General features: G+C 47.7%; 1 protein-coding gene across 5 annotated transcripts in view; it reads right to left on the reverse strand.

Annotated features, from left to right (window-relative positions):
* Positions 1–12,577, reverse strand: part of IGFN1 (immunoglobulin like and fibronectin type III domain containing 1) — a 31,012-nt gene extending 18,435 nt beyond the window's left edge. For 4 of the 5 annotated variants that reach the window (XR_013975057.1, XR_013975058.1, XM_080918066.1 and 1 more), the window contains exons 1-12: positions 12,444–12,577; positions 11,719–11,806; positions 10,620–10,668; positions 10,111–10,233; positions 8,297–8,436; positions 6,706–6,805; positions 5,397–5,441; positions 5,154–5,199; positions 4,383–4,560; positions 3,227–3,340; positions 1,765–1,933; positions 349–621 (exon numbers count right to left, since the gene is read on the reverse strand). Coding sequence is in view for 3 of the 5 variants with exons in the window: in XM_080918066.1 (XP_080774192.1) it covers positions 349–621; positions 1,765–1,933; positions 3,227–3,340; positions 4,383–4,560; positions 5,154–5,199; positions 5,397–5,441; positions 6,706–6,805; positions 8,297–8,436; positions 10,111–10,233; positions 10,620–10,626 (1,195 nt within the window). In the remaining 2 variants the exon portion in view is untranslated. Of the gene's footprint in view, positions 1–348; positions 622–1,764; positions 1,934–3,226; positions 3,341–4,382; positions 4,561–5,153; positions 5,200–5,396; positions 5,442–6,705; positions 6,806–8,296; positions 8,437–10,110; positions 10,234–10,619; positions 10,669–11,718; positions 11,807–12,047; positions 12,141–12,443 lie in introns of those variants that run through there. The other variant, XM_080918067.1, reaches the window with a different exon arrangement.
* Positions 12,578–15,942: the final 3,365 nt, after the last annotated feature.

Raw genomic sequence — 15,942 nt, forward strand, 5'->3', positions numbered from 1 at the left:
GCCAATGCTTTAGAGGATTAGGGTGCTTCCTGGTCCATCTCAGGGCTTGTCATCCACATTAAACATGGGCCACTGGCATAAGCCTTATCCAAAGTCTTAGGGGTCATCCTGGATCTGAGGCTCCTGAATAACCCTAAGAGGTCTAATGGAGCACACACAGCTGGGTTTGGCAGACCATGGAGACACTGTGTTGTACTCAATCAAGAATAGATTTAAGGAGTCTTCCTCATTCCCTCTGAGAGAGAACAGTATACAGAAGCAGATGGCAAAGGGAAGGAGACCCTCCTGTCTGCACTCTGAGTCCTTGTCTTGGTAAAGGCAGGAGAATTCAGAAGTACGGCCACTCACCTTCAACCACCAGCCAGGCACCGGAGGCATGGAGCCCAGTGCTCAGCGAGTAGAGGCCCATATCTGAGCAGCTGGCCCCCTTCACAACCAACCGGTGGGTTAGCCCATCAGGGGACACAGACACGTCATACTTGTCGCTGGGCTTCAGCGGTCGGTGCTGAAAATGCCAGGTAGCGCTGGGACAAGGGTTGGAGAGGGTACATTCAAAGACTGCATCACCCCGTTCCTCACAGCGGGCCTCTGCCAGTGGGACCACCACTCTTGGGGGTATGGCTGCCATAGAAACGGGAAAGGGGGTGTATCAGCTTTGTATTGTGACACAGGGATGTCCAAGCACTGGGACTAGGAATTAAGAAACCTAGTTCAGAGCAGTTTACCACAAATCTTCCTGTCACCTTGGCTAGGTTACCTCCTTACCCAGTTTCTGTAGCCACCGCCATGTCCTTACTGAAAGTATTACATAATGTAGGGTTGTGATCATACTATGGTGACCGAGTATTTTCACAGACAAGGAGACTGGGGCTTAAGAAATTAAAGATCTAGGTACAGCAGCATATATAAATTGATAATACCAGCTACTGGGGAGGCCAAGGAGGGAGGATCACAAGTTCAAGGTCAGCTTGTAGCATAGTGGGTTTGTGATCAGCCTGGACAGCTTTAGAGAGAGCCTTTCTTACAATAAAATAAGATAAAGAACTGGAGGACTGTTATTTGCCTAGAATGAGTTAGGTTCTGGGTCTAAAAAAAATGGCTTGTCCCATCCTGACAGCTAAGAGGTGGCCACGCCCAAGGCCATGCTCCTCTGCCCATGTTACTGGGCTTTCAAAGCCCATCCTAGCACCCTAGGCCTGCTGGGTGACTCCTTCCCTTCTTGTTCCTCAGCCTTGGCTCAGCCTTGTTCTTTATGACATATCTTTCCAAGGCTTCCTCCTCTAGTTCTTTCTTTGTTCTTCTAAGATGCCCCTGGTCAGTTGCTCTATGAGTGGTGTAGACACGGGACCTCCTGAATACAGGACAGAGTTCAAGGAGGGACACAAGGTGTGGAAGGAACATAAGAAGCAGGAGTAGAAGAGGCCTAGGCTGCATGGGCCTGTCCAGCCCGGGGGGAGATTCTTGCTTGGGAATTATGGGAGAGGCAGGCATTTTTCAGAAGGGGTGATGTTCTAGCAAAAGGGCATAGTCTGGGTCTGATCTGAAAATAATCAGCTGCAACAGAAGGTCTGTGGGCAAGGGCATGTCATATATGACTGTGTCCCTGAATCACTCTGCAGAACCCATCTGGGTGCAAACAGGAGACATATCTGGTTTTGTCCCTCTTCCTTTGCAATGCAGCCTTGTGGCGTGTGTCCTGTTCCAAACACTAGCATGGACATGTTTCTCTCCCCTGTGCAAGCTTCTTTGATGAAGAACACTCACTGCTGGCCTCTAGCTCTGTGGAGAAGACCACAGCATCCTCCACCATGACCTGGTAAAGGCCAGCATCCTCAGGCTGCAGGTCCTGGATCTGGAAGTGGTAGCGTTTCCCCAGCCTTCTCAGACAGTGCTTGGTCTGGTTATCAACACCGTAGGGGATCATCTCTCCATCCTGAAGCCAGGAAAGGATGGTTCAGAGCCTCAGTGGGTCCAAAGAGCCTCCTATCCTAGCCTCACTCTGGTTACTGGCCCAAGTCAAAGACCACATGATCCTAGAACCATAAAAGATGTGGGGGTTGTGGGATCAGGGCACAGAGCAGAGTGTGAATGTGGAGGGATGGGTCATGAGGTAGGTGGAAATATTAGTTCTAAGAATGTCCAGGCTTCTTCCCATGAGTGAAAAAAAAAAAAAAGCTATGCAGTTTATGCAGAGACATTTGAGATTGCTGATACAAGTGCTTGGAAGAGAATTGCTACACAGACCTCTGTGTTAGCAGGAGAGGAAATCCTGGGACATGGGACCAGCTCATTAAATCACCCAGGGAAATGCTCCGAAAATGTCTTCAGGGATGCACCAAGTGTAGTCATTTATACATATACTCATCCTTGCTAAGCCATATACAGGTTCACTACTTTTAGAGGATTGACAATTGCTAACACTTATCAGCTTCCCGCTGTGTGTCAGATACTATTCCAAGTCCATGAGATATTACAATAAACAAGGACTCCTGCCCCAAGGAAGATAAAACATCATGGGAGAGAAAGAAAAGCAATAGGCACCATAAATAAGTAATTGGTTTGTATATGGAAAAATAAAACTAAGAAGAACAAAGCGGGATAAGGGGTGACAGGCTCAGAAGCTAGGGTGGAGCGGGGAGCTCAGCAGAAGCACTTGGCTGAGATGAGAGGACTAACCACATGGTTGTCAGAGATGAGCACGCTGGGCACACGAAGCAGCTGTAGAGAACAGGCACAAGGCCAAGGAGCAAGAACAAGGCAGCAAGGAAGGAGAGAGACAAGTGGGAGGAGCCAGGTCACAGGAACAGAAAAGCGCACATGATGTCATTTGTAGAATTCTATGAGTAGCTCTTCTGACCCCTCATTTCAAAAATTAGGCAGCCGAGGCACAGGAAAGATGTCTAGCCTGAGGTGGTGGAGCCAGGGTGAGTGAGTTCGGCTGCAGGAGGGAAGCATGCTTTGCAGCCCCCAATCCCATATACCCATTCTGGCCTCACACAGTTGGCATGTGCTCAGAACTCTGTTCTTACCCTGCTCTGGCGTTAGACACTATAGATAGTGACAGGCCTGGCTCAAGGAGAGGTAAGAAGTTTCTGGAAACTACTCACATAGGGCGTTACCTAACTCTAACTGGGAGCCCCATGGGTGAATGCTTACCACCTGGGTGTTCTAGATGATTCTGTGGGCTCCCAGGACCTGCAACCCCTGTCAGGGCCTCTAGCCTCACCTTGTATAGGTAAATCTTGCTCTCCAGGTCCTTGAGATCCAGCTCCAGGTCAAACGTAGCGACCCCTTCCTTGGTGACTTTGATGTGTCTCAAGTTGGCAATGGCATTGACATACTAGGGGGTAGACAAACCCGTTAGAAAAGTGCAGAATCTGGTTTCAGCCCTGGCCCACAAAGTCACTGAAGAGCAGGAATTTATAGAGGTCTCAAGTGAGAACACCTAAACCCTCAAGAAAGAAAATTCAAAGATAAAAAGTCAGGTGAGGGAGGGCTCTGGATGTCCATTCATCTGTTAATTCTGATAATAAACATTAGGTGAACATCACTAGGGAAAACAGTGTGATAAGGGGGCTGGAGATGGCTCAGCCATTAAGAGCACTGACTGCTCTTCCAGAGGTCCTCAGTTCAAATCCCAGCAACCACATGGTGGTTCATACCTATCTATAATGAAATCTGATGCCCTCTTCTGGTGTGTCTGGAGACAGCTGCAGTGTACTCACATACATTGAATCAATCAATCAATCAATCAATCAATCAATCTTGCAAAGCAAAGCAGAACTGTGTGCTAGGCCCTGTGCCGATACAGGTAAGAACAGCTGAAAGAAATGCCGAGGCCCTTAGTAAAATAGCTACTTTCAGAATAATGAAAACTAGTTGCTTTTGCAACCCCAGAATGAAAAAAAAAATAGACGTATGTCAAGTTAGACACAAGAAGGAACTTCCTATGTAGGTTATAAGATGCTGGAATCAGAGTGCTAGAAATAAGTCCCCATGTCTGGCAATGATGACAAGGATGACAAGGGACATTCGTTAGATCCTCACTATGTGTTTGGCACTGGGCTAATTGCTGTAAACACATTCTCTTACTTATTCTCTCAGCCCTACAAGTTAGATTTTGCTAGAATCTTTGTTTTACATATGAGGAAATCAAGTCACTGAAGCCCCAACTTTTCTAAAGTTCAGAGTTCCATAAATATCAGACCTATGTATCAAAACCCAGAGCAAGCGTAGAGGGCCGGATCCTTAGCAGGACCTCTCGGTGGGGCTAGATGTAGGTAGACCGTCTACTATATTTGGGTTCTCCAGAGCCAGCTTCAGGTGTGAGGCTCTTCCAGACCTTGTGCTCCAGGTAGGGAATGGGGGCAGGGCCAGAATACCTGGGCCATTCTGTCTTCCTGTTCCTTCTTTATCTCCTGCAGCTTGCGCAGCATGCCCCGGAAGTCGACAATACCATGCTGCATACAGATCTTCTCGTAGTCCTTCCGGTCCGCAGTCATCAACAGCTGCCACACCTGCTCAGACTCCATCTTTTTATCGGGGGTTGGAAGTGGGGCCCTGGCGATCAGGGCAAGTGGGTCAGAGGCCAGGAGGTTAGAGGTGCCGTGGTTATTGACCCTCTGACCCTGGCAACTGGAGTGGTCTAGAGAAGCTACACTCTGTGTCCTTGACGGGCAGGCACAAAGACTGAAATCTCTGGGGTAGACCACTATCTCAAGTGGAAGAGACTGGATGAGGCAAGCCTTACCCTGTGGCATCAGCTTGTAGGAGACTTTGGCCTCCTAAAAATTGGTGGTGTTGATTTCTGAATAAGAGGTATTTGAGTAGAAGTGAGGTTAGAATTGATTGGTTCTGTTGCTTTAAACTATATGTATGTATGTATGTATGTATGTATGTATGTATGTATGTATATACATTGCTGCTCAAGTGGGCCCTTCCATTTTGCAAACAGGACTGGGGGGGAAGAAAACTAGCTCAAGGCTAGAGAGCCAGGATGCTCAGTCCTGTGCTCTTCTGTTCTCCCATCTACCGATGGCCTTCTGGCTCCATCCTTTTATCAGACGTGGAGAGTGAGCCCAGCTTCCTTAAGGAAGGAATTGAGGTGGGTACCATATGAGCTTCCAAAACCCTCCAGACAGCCCCAGACCCACCTCTTTTTCAGCATCTTCCGAAAGTCCATCAGATCCTTCCTGAGGTCTAGAAAATAGAGAATAAGTCTTGAGTCCTAGGTGGGATGTCTAGAATCTAAAGGAAGGCTATAGGCATCAGGGGTGATGAGCAGTGTTCTCATTTATTATTCTGGTAATGCCCAAAAGTGTATGCATGTGTGGTTATATCAGATGGGGAGTAACATGCAAAGGCCCTTAGAGGGGTGCTTCAACCACTCTACCTACCCTCCTGAGGTTCCTTTTGCCTTTTTCGGTTCTTCCGAAAACCCACTGGACCATCCAAGGAAGCGAGGAGAGGTGGTGCAGACAGACAGGGAGAGAAGCAAGACACTTGGATGGTCTTCCTGGGAAAAGGACCAAGCCCAGAGCCCTGGCCTCCCACAGCAAAAGGAAGAGATGATAGTGGGGTCTTCCATGGGCTTTGATACCTCAAAGCTTTACCGTGAGTATCATTTCGTGAGGGAAGACTCACACACACGTCTACAGGGAAATTGACAGGAATAAGGGAAGCAACCACCAACCACAACAAACTCAGGGCATCCAAACAGCATCTGACAGCTACTAGTACAGAGGAGGGGACCCAAACTGCTAAATCCATCATACTCTGCCTTCTCTCTATTTCCACAAACATTCACAGTCCTCTTCTTTGTCATCTGCTTCCAATGGGGGTGTCCAGGAAAACCCAGTACACACTTTCCCTTGCAGGCAACAGCTGTCACATGACAGAGTTCTAGCCAATGGCATGTTAACCAAAAACTCTGATTTTGAGTTTTAAGCCTTTGCTTCCTTTATGAGAGAGGTGGGTGTACTTGGGCCTCCCCTTTCCTTCTCTTCCTGCTTGAGTATGGAATAAGGTTAGATCTTCAGTGATCAGTCAGCCTGCTAGGGCTGGCAGAGCAGAGAGACAAGAACTTGGTCTCCTGTAACAGCCCAGACGTATAAATGAGTCCTGGACTCCAATCTCAGAATTTTTCACTATGTGAAATAATTTTAGTATCTTTATTTCTTGGTCTTCTTTTAGGATTTGGGGGGGTGGTTCTTAGAGACAAGATGAATGTCAACTTACTTGAAAGACTAGCTTGCTTTCACATTATCACAACTCAAAACGTTAAGAATCTTCAGACACCATGCAAACCAAACCTAGCATGTCTGAGACATGACTTAGTCTTTTGTCTTGCTTTGTCCGTTCCCTCTGATAGAGACCTACACAAAATATCTCTTAAAGACTGGGAAAACTGAGATCCAGGTGGGAAAAGAAACTGACTTTGTAGAAGATGCCAGACTAGAAATTAACATCTGGGTCCTCGCCCCATTCGGAGCATCTGCCACAGGGTGTGGCTGAAGGTGTGTGCTCTTTTAGGCACATGCAAGGCACTGAGGGCCACTGGGTGGAACCAGGGCTCCTGCAAGAGATAGGGAAATAGTAGCAACAGCCTCCAGGACTTCTCTCCTCTCCTGCCACCCTGTGGTTCCTCTGAGAAAGTCTCTGGAGAAAGCTGGTGCCCTATTTGATGGGCACATGGGACAAACTCACCTTCGATGACGGTGAGCCTCACTGAGCACGTGGCTTCTCCATAGGCATTCAGTGCAGTGCATCGGTACAGATCGGAATCCTCTCCGGTCAGCTTGTTGATCTGTGGAGAGAGGCCGAGGCCAGGGAAAGGGGGCTAGCACTCACTGCACTACAGGCTTCATGTGCTATATACGGTTGTGGGTTGGAAGTATAGGGATGTACAGACACAGCTTTTCCCCTCTGAAACTCATGGTCTTTATCAAGGAATGCAGACATCGAGAAAAACTCTGCATCCAGACATAGGGCAGTTGTTCTTGCCATCAAAGGCAATATGGGTTGCAGAAAGAGCTTGTGCCAGGGGGAGAGCAAGCGAGTCCGGCACTGAAGACAGTCTCTGCCATGCATTACTGGCTATGGAATCTTGGGCAATTTCCCTGGCCTCTGTGAATTTTAATTTCTTCACTTGTAAGATGGGATAAGGCTATCTTAAAAAGCAGAGAGTAGTCAGGATTAACTCGTGTCCTCTGTGATAAGTGTTTGGTTCAGGACTCAACAGTTGTGAGCACTCCACAGTTAGTGTCTAGAATATTATTAATATTAACCACAATTTCTCAAGGATGCAGATGCTATTTGACTGGTGGTAGGGTGCACTCCAGTACACCTCCTTTAAGCTGAAGATATTATCAATTGAAAATGCTTTTAGTACAGCTAGTCTCCAAAATTTGCCCTAGCCTTGTCTACTTTAAGGTGAGATAGCGCATCCAAGGAGAGTTGAATGTCTTGTGTAAGTCAGCGAACACAGTATCCTGTAGAATACGGTTATCCTCTTGACTTGTGGAGGCTACGGGTAGCTGTCATTGCTCAGAATAGCTCACACATACATATTTCTAACCCATGGAAAGATCAAACAGAGAAACTGAAAACTCCATGTGTGTGTGGTTTCTATTCGGTGCACATTGCTTTTCCACCAACACAAGACCAAACAGCAAGTGGAACCATGGTAAGCCAAAAACTGTCTGTAGTCAGCTTAGAGTGGGACACTGGCCAGTGGTTCTCAACCTTCCTAGTGTCATGACCCTTTACTATTGACCCTTATCTTGTGGTGACCCCCTAACCACAACACTTTCTTTGTTGCTACTTTATAACTGTAATTTTGCTACTGTTATGGACTGTAATGTAATGATCTAATATTGTGATATAATGATATATAGGATATCTGATATATGACCCCAGTGAAAGGGTTATTTGACCCCCCAAAGGGGTCTCAACCCATGTGTGAACTTTTAATTTTTAGAATTACTTAAAATGTGTACTGCAATTATGCTAGTCTATAGGAGAAATGGAGGCAGTAAGGGGCAAATGACCAGCTTTCTAAAGCCAAAACTGTCTGGGACAGTGGTCCACTATGGTTCAGGTGGTCTCCTGATTATTAGAGAGATAACAAGTCCACCAGGGCTTCTCCTGGCTCTGGGGACATTGGACTATGGGTGAAAGTTGAATAGGCCTAACTGTGGGAATATTTCTTCTTCACTTGGAGACTGGACACCATTAAGGATTTAAGGAACTAGGAAGAGACCCACGAACTGTGGATTGAAACGGCTGTGGGGCTCACCTGCAGCACATGCTCCTCTCGCCCAGGAGCCGAGGAGATCTGGTACTTGCTGGAGCTGCTGAGGTCTCCTTTGGTGCTCTGCCAGTGTACATCAGGTCTGGGTTCCCCACAGACCACCGCACGAAAGATGGCATTTTTTCCTGTGCCGGGAAGAAGCAACATGGGGGTAGAGAGGTAAATGTTTAGATTTTAACTTACATCATCCTGTCTGTTGTAGGCATCCTGGCTCTCTATTCCAAAAGAAGGGACTTTTCTCTATTTAGGGGACTTTGGTCCCCTTACCTGGGACTCATGTCAGATGGAAACCACAGTTTCCAGGTATCCAGAAGCAGTGGAGGCCTGGCTTCCAACATGCAGAGGCCTGGTGTTCCCAAGAGAAAGATGTGGCTGGGTGGTCTCTGGTGAGGGTGGGAGTGGGGTAAGTAGAGATGAAGTGAGTGTTGGATTCCTTCAGGAGGGTGTGTGTGAGAGAGAGAGGGGGGGGGGCTAAAGGCTCCCTCAAACCAAGCAAGTGCATGCCATTTTATGAGTGTGGGTCCCCCTATCTAGGAGGATGGGCAAGACAATCTTAGAAAGCAATGGCTTGTACTCAGAGGAGCTGGTGCTGAGACACAGGACTCAGCTTCAGAAAAGACCTACAGTTCCATGCAAGGCAAAATGGAGTGGGAGTTACTTCACCCTCACAGAACCCTGCTGCCTCCGGCCAGAAACATCTCTGCAGAGGAGCCTGAAGGCCCCAGGGCCCTCCCTTCTGTCTTGTGAGCTTGTTTCAGACTTGGAAAAGTATATGGTAACATTATTTTTCTTATGCCAGAATGTTGTTCACTAAAGTTTACAGCAGGGATGTTTGCGAGGGAAGAAACACCAATTCCAAGTGGGTTCCTGTGTCCTTTTACAGCAATGCTCCTGAGCCTAGACTGGCCTGTGAGCCACTAGATATGTGGCTCTTTAGGGCAAGGTTGGAAGAAACAGTGACAGAGAGAGACAGAGAGACAGAGAGAGAGACAGAGAGACAGAGAGAGACAGAGCACAGAGTCCAAGTGTCTTCCTTGTTCATGTTCTATTTTTTTTTTTTTTAAAAATTGGTTTCCCTTCGCTTTTATTTTACATGTATTTGCCTTAATGTTTGAGTAGCATTTGTGTGCGATGCCCTCAGAGGCCAGAAGAGGGCACTAGATTCCCCCAGAACAGGCACATGGGTTCTGGGAACCAAACCCTGGTCCTGTGGAAGAACAGCCATCTTAACCTCTGACCCATCCTTCCAGCCCCCTCCACTAATTTTTTGAGACAGGGTCTCAGGGTCTTGGGGTCTGAAACTCAGTTGGCTAGCCAGGCTGTCCAACAAGGCCCTAGAGCTTGCCAATTATTTCTCCCCGGTGTGCAGACCATGTGTACCCCAGCGTCCAGCTTTTAATGGAGATACCAGCAAATCAAACTTAAATCCTCAGGCTTACAGAGCAGATACTTTACTGGCATCCAGGGAGAAGAGAGTTTTAGCCTCTTTCTGTAGAAGATGCCGAGGCAAGGAGAGGAGAGAAATGAACCCGGGGGCCTGATTCCTTGCCCCCCCCCCACATCAACACAGTGTGGATTTTCTTCACCCCTTTCCCCGATAGTCTCCTCGGGCTCCTGTCCCTCATAGGTATCCAGGCAGACAGACAGACACCACTTGAATATAGAAAGTATAGATACATAGGTGACTGACATAGGAGAGACTGGGTACCTAGAAAGGTTAGGTTGCCAAGCCTTGTGCTTTATAGGGAGTGGCAGAGCAAAAGCCATGACTCCCTCAGAAGTACCCAATAGGTCCTCACCCTCTGGTAGAGCCAAGGTGACAGGCTTCTGCTTGAAGTCTGGTGTGCTGCAGCCTTCTGGGATCTCATCCACCAGCTGTCTGATGCTCACTCCCGGGATGGAGGACTTCTTAGGGGGCTTTCCTGAAGAAAGTAGGAGGTGTTCATCTCAACCTTCCTCCCATCCAGCCAGAGAACCAGGTCCCTAGTTACTCTGTAAGTCAAGATAGGTGTGTACTGCCCACTTGCTGTCTGTAAACAGTGCTTTCAGCTTTCTAGGGGAAATCTGGTGGTTCCTCTCTGGTTGTATGCCCCAGGAAGATGCTGGGTGTGTGGATAGAAAAGTTAGGTAAAGGGGGGGGGGGTGGGAAAGGGCCATTCTTCTGGAAGCAGTTCTATTCATGTGGAGGCTCAGCACACTGAAAAAGCAGAGACGTGTGTTCCCAAAGAGCTCTGGGCTCTACCTCCTCCCTGCCTTCTGGCCATGGGAGGAACCTCAGTGTGGGTGGTGGGGCAGATGGCTCTCTTACCAGCCATAGTTCCAGCTTCTTTGTGCTCTTCTGAGTGGAAACCGATCTCCTAAAGATGACAGATGAATCGCTTATGAGAGCCCACTTTGCTCTCACGCCACCCCTCCCAGGGACACCAGCCATGATTTAATGTGAATGTTGGGGGGCAGGTAGTGCCCCTAAGAAGTTGTCTAACCCCTAAAATGAAACTGATTGGTTTCCTGCCATTTCCTAGAATAGAATGGCCCAACAAGACCAATTTCCCAGGGAAAAAGTACGTGCTGCCCAGTTCCCGAGGGAAGGAAACCATGGTGCCTGGACTGTGTAATCTGTTGCTGGCCTGGCTTCCTGGTGAGACCCAAACCCATTACCATTCAGAGAGTAAGACCAAACTCAGTCGGGAATCTGGTACAACAGCAGCGGTTTCCCAACTGTGGAACGCAAATTCTCCCGAGATCTTTTACATTTTCTACTGGGGCCCAGAAGTCTTCTGCCTCCCCGCATCCAACCTTTAACTGCCCATCTGTTATTGCTTATGTGAGAGAGTAGGGTGGGCTTTGGATTGGAATGAGTTAACGTGAGACTTGAAAAGAACCCCCCAGAATTCTACCTACCATCTGAGAGGTTGAAGCATGGCCAGGCGGTGCCTTTTGGGGTTGCTATACTTGCTGCCCAAGCAACTCAGTCACTGACAGAATCTCATAGGACAGAGCAAATTCAGTGCTTTCTTGCACAACTTCCCACTCACTGGCACTTCTGCCCCCCTGTGCAGCCTAGTCATGCCCCCCCCCCCGTGTGCTGGAATGTCACTGTGTGCCAACTACGTTCTGGAGCGGTCACAAACACCACAGGAGACACAGCCACTGCATGAAGGGAGTCACAAGGGTGCACAGGAGAGAAGATGACTCCGATGAGCAGGGCTCAGCTGGCTACTCTAAGTGGGGGTAGATACCTCGAGATCTCCTTTCTTCCCTTGCTCAAATCAGTATCTGATAGACGGAGGCACACAGTCACACAGCCACACCAGAGGCTAACACAGCAGAGCTACCATCACCACGAGCCCTAGTAGATCCTGAGGCTATTTGCCACGTGTCAAGTAATCCAGATGCCAGTCCCTTACCTTTGTCTACTGCAGGTCCAGTTAAGAGCCAACAACGTAGGAGCCTGTGATGCTCCAAGGTCCAGAATCATGTTGCTTTAGGAACACTCTAGAAGAAGAACAAATCCAAAGACTAATGAGTGAGAGCCATGTCGACCTGGAGAACAGAGGGATGGAGGCTTAATTAGAAGGAATGGAAAGGTGGATAATTCTTTCCTTCATGGTTTATTCCCACATTTGGGAAGACTCCTAACTCTCAAAAGCACTCATTTCAGCTTATCTCAACCAGACTCTGAATGGAACCTCTGGATATGCCTCCCTTAACTCTCCCCAGGACCCATAGTTCTCACCTGCTGCCCCAGGAGCTGTTCCATTCTGGCAGCTTAGGTCCCTGATAACTTCAGCTTCTCAACAGAAAGGAACAACCAAACAGGATTCTCTCAACTGCTTTGGCCTTGGGGGTCTCTACTCGGAACTGCCAGTAAGATTTTTTAGAACTTAGTTGTCGTATGATATTTTCTAACAGGCAGTGCCTGGAAAATCATAAATTCGTTTCTCCAGGATACTTTGGAGATACTGGTTTCCCTAGAAGTATCAGAAATGCACCCCAGCCTGTGGTCAGTCAGCCAAGTTTCCGACACCCATTGCCTGATCTTTCCTGCTCAGAAAATCTAGAACACAGTCCAGAGCCTTCCTCCCTGACTGTCCCAGACCAGGTAGAAAGCCAGGTGCACAGTGTCACTCACCTGCATGGCCCACCAGCCCCCTCACACGCTTCCTTCTCAGTTTCCAGCTGCTGCTGGCTGCCAGGGACTCTGAGGCGACTGGCGGTGGACAGGCAGAGCTGGAACAGATGTAGGTCACTGCAGGCGCCTTGCTTGCTTTCTCTGCCCCTCCCACTCACCCCATCTACTCCTCCTCCTCATGTGGTCCAGGCTTGGCAGGGTAAAGCCCCCAGGGCTAAGGGACCAGTTGGTGAGAAGGCCAGCTATGGAAGGGTTCTTGTAGCATCTACTAGTCCAGCTCATGTTTTGCAGAGTCTTAAGCTCTTTGCCTGATCAGCTGAGGGTACATTTTGCCCTGTGATGTCTCATTTATTTGATCCCTTTGAGTGGGGGTGTTCTCACCATGCTCAGCCTCAGTTTTTTCAGTTAAGCTCATCTCTTGGGACCCTTGACACAGTAAGTCACACTGATACATAAAGCCACTGTCCTTTTGATAATTTATCCCATAGTGGTACCAAACAGTCAACAGACTTTGAGACTGAGTCACAAGACCCAGATTGAAGTGTGGAGCCCAAAAGCTAAGCCCCAGACTCAGGTACTGTTAGGCCCTGGGTGTAACATATTTAAGTAAACAATGAGTCTTCCCCTCATGAAGTTTGATAGAACAGAAATGATGATGACCATCCAGTTACGAACTGAACAGGTTCTAAAAGAACTAAAAGTAAACCAAGGATGCCTGAAGGTAGGAAGCTACAAAAGGGCAGCTCGGTCTGGACAAGTAGGGTCTAGGAGCCAGTGTGGATCCTAGCTTACCCAAAAGAGCTGTTGAGTTATGACAGAACCCAACCTGAGTTTGAAAATGCTTACTCTGGCTGCATGGAGAAGGAACTGCAAGAGGATAGAAGACAAATAGAGTCTGGTTCTCAGGGGGGCAGTTCCAGGGGCCCCTGGCATTCCAGCTTATGGGAAAAGGTGGAGGCGGGCTATAAACATGAGAGATTTCTTGGTATTTCAAATGTCTCTCTTGGTCCTCAGGGGGATGATGCGCTCTTCTCTGAGACCGAGAGATGACCTTGAGTTGGTTCTCACTGCAGACTAACCTCTCTCCCATGTTTCAGGAGGAGCCATGTTAAGGATGTTTCTGCTCTGTGTACTGCATTACATGTGGATCTGTTTCATTGCAGCAAGATAGAAAGTTTGGGTCTCCAAGAAACAACGTGAGTCAAGTAATCTCCCCGACCTCACAGCCTATTATCAAATATGATGTGCAGAAACATTTAGTAGACTGTGTGAAAGTGAGAGTCTCCAACGGTGCAGGAAGCCCTGTGGAAGACATTGATCATTTTTTTCTGTTGCTTGCATCCAGAAAGGAAAGGATGGAGCACCAGCCCCTCCTGGAATCTCCCAGTTATCACTCAAGCCAATATATACAGGGTTATGACCCTTTCTTCCCCAGTGACTTTCCTATACATAGATGTCATTGGTGACCTTTCCCTATTGCTGGAAGTACACCACCTGAATATATATATATATATATCTCCCAGGTCTTTGCCATCGTTGAGTAGAGAATAAGGGAGAGGATTTGCCTGTGCTCTTCTCTCTCCCTCTAAACTAAACCTGTCCTGTTTCCATAAGAGAAAAATGCATTGTGTGACAAGCAGCAGGAGGCCCAGGAACCATAAGAGCTCCCTTTTGGGACCCCTTAATCTCCTGTAACATAGAACTGATGACAGGGTCTCTGACATACCAGTGTTAACATGCTATGGTCCTGTCATTTCAGGGCGAATTTCATAGACTAGAAAAGCAGGCAATTCCATGTAACTTGAAGAGTTTAAATTGACTCATGGGTTGTCATGGCTCTATGCTACTGTGTACATGCCTTTGCTCAGCTTAATGAACCAACCAAGGGTGCTCCACATCCTCCTTTCACCCTTGTGGGTCCAAGAAGAGGGGCGTTAAAAGTCATAGTTCTAATTAAAGGCTTGAAAGCACATACTACACGTGTCTTTTACCCCTTCTCTCTCTCTCTCTCTCTATCTCTCTCTCTCTCTCTCTCTCTCTCTCTCTCAGGGGATTCTCATGAGAAGTAGAAAATCATGTCTTCACTGTGCAGATGACGTCAGGGGATTGGGGCCTGAGCTCATACTCAAGACCCAACACACTACAGGGTTCTCCTGGGAAGTCTGATGAGTTAAGAGAGCTGGTGAAAACATCGTCATTCCCAGAGCCTCACACCTGTCCTCTGTAGGTCACTGTCAGGATGCATCTGGGGCTATCATTTCCCAAAAACTATCCACCCTTCCCATTCTTCCAGCTTCACTTCAGGGCAGCACACCTTCCTGTCTCAGTCCAGCCCAGCATCAACCCAACTTTAGTGTCACAGAAGATCAGCGCTGAACAGGACCTCACAGGGCATCAACAACAAGAAAAGGACAGTATTCAATCTTTGTCGAATTCTTCTTGCTGCACGCCTAACAGTCTTTTGCATCTTTAAATATATTATCTGGTGGTTTAAGAGATGGGCTGAGTGGTTAAGAATGCTTGCTGCTCTTGAAGAGAATCAAAGTTTGAATCCTAGCACCCACATATGATGGATCACAAATGTCTGTAACTAACTCTGAGGAGTCTAATGCCCTTTTCCAGCCTCTCTGATTGCCCCTCCCCCAATATAAATATATGATCACACAGCACATATACACATAAATACAAGTAAAAGTGAATTTAAAACATATTAACTAATTTAACCATTCACATCAAATTCTTAAGACAAGAGTGAACCAAGACCCAAAGATCGCACAGCGGGTGAGTGGGTCTGGACCACGGCCAAGTGTACGCTCTTAAGTGGAATTCTGAGGAAGGAGCAGTGATTAGCAGACACGTGCATCTCCCTGGTTGGGATCAAGCCATTCTGGAAACCTGTTTCCCTCCGTCTCCATCTGGCTGAGAAGGTGCCTTGTTCTCCTGCTACATAGGGCATGAGCCATCTCTGCCGCTACCACTGCTGATGTTGAACAGCTCGTCATGCTGTGAGACCCTTGCCCATTCCTATACAACCACAGCACAGCGCAGTGCTTACTATGTCCCCCAGTGTATGTGTGACACTCATCACACTGGCTACTTTATGTAGCCCATATGAAATAGGCATGTATTACCGCCAGTCTGTGGAGATGAAAGCATTAAAGTTGAGTGATTAAATCACATCCCTACCGTCTCGGGGCTATGAACGGGAATGAGGCAACTGGATCCCTCTACCCTTGCCCCTGAACCAGGTATTCAAAACCTTGGAAAGTAGATAAAAGGATAAAGGGCTTCCATGTCTGGTGGTCAACCCATCATTAAAGAAGTCTCCTAAAATAGACTGGAAATGCAGCTCGGTGTTGAAGAGTTTGTCTAGCATATATAGGGTTTGGGTTCTACCCTTGGCCAAAACAAAGGGGTTGGGGGACTGTACAAGGAACTATCACGAGTTGAGAAGGCTCTGGCTACTGCGATTTTTAAGCCTTCTTTACCAATGGACAGT

Source organism: Micromys minutus, assembly GCF_963924665.1.
Source record: "Micromys minutus genome assembly, chromosome: 6".
Lineage (NCBI taxonomy): Eukaryota > Metazoa > Chordata > Mammalia > Rodentia > Muridae > Micromys > Micromys minutus.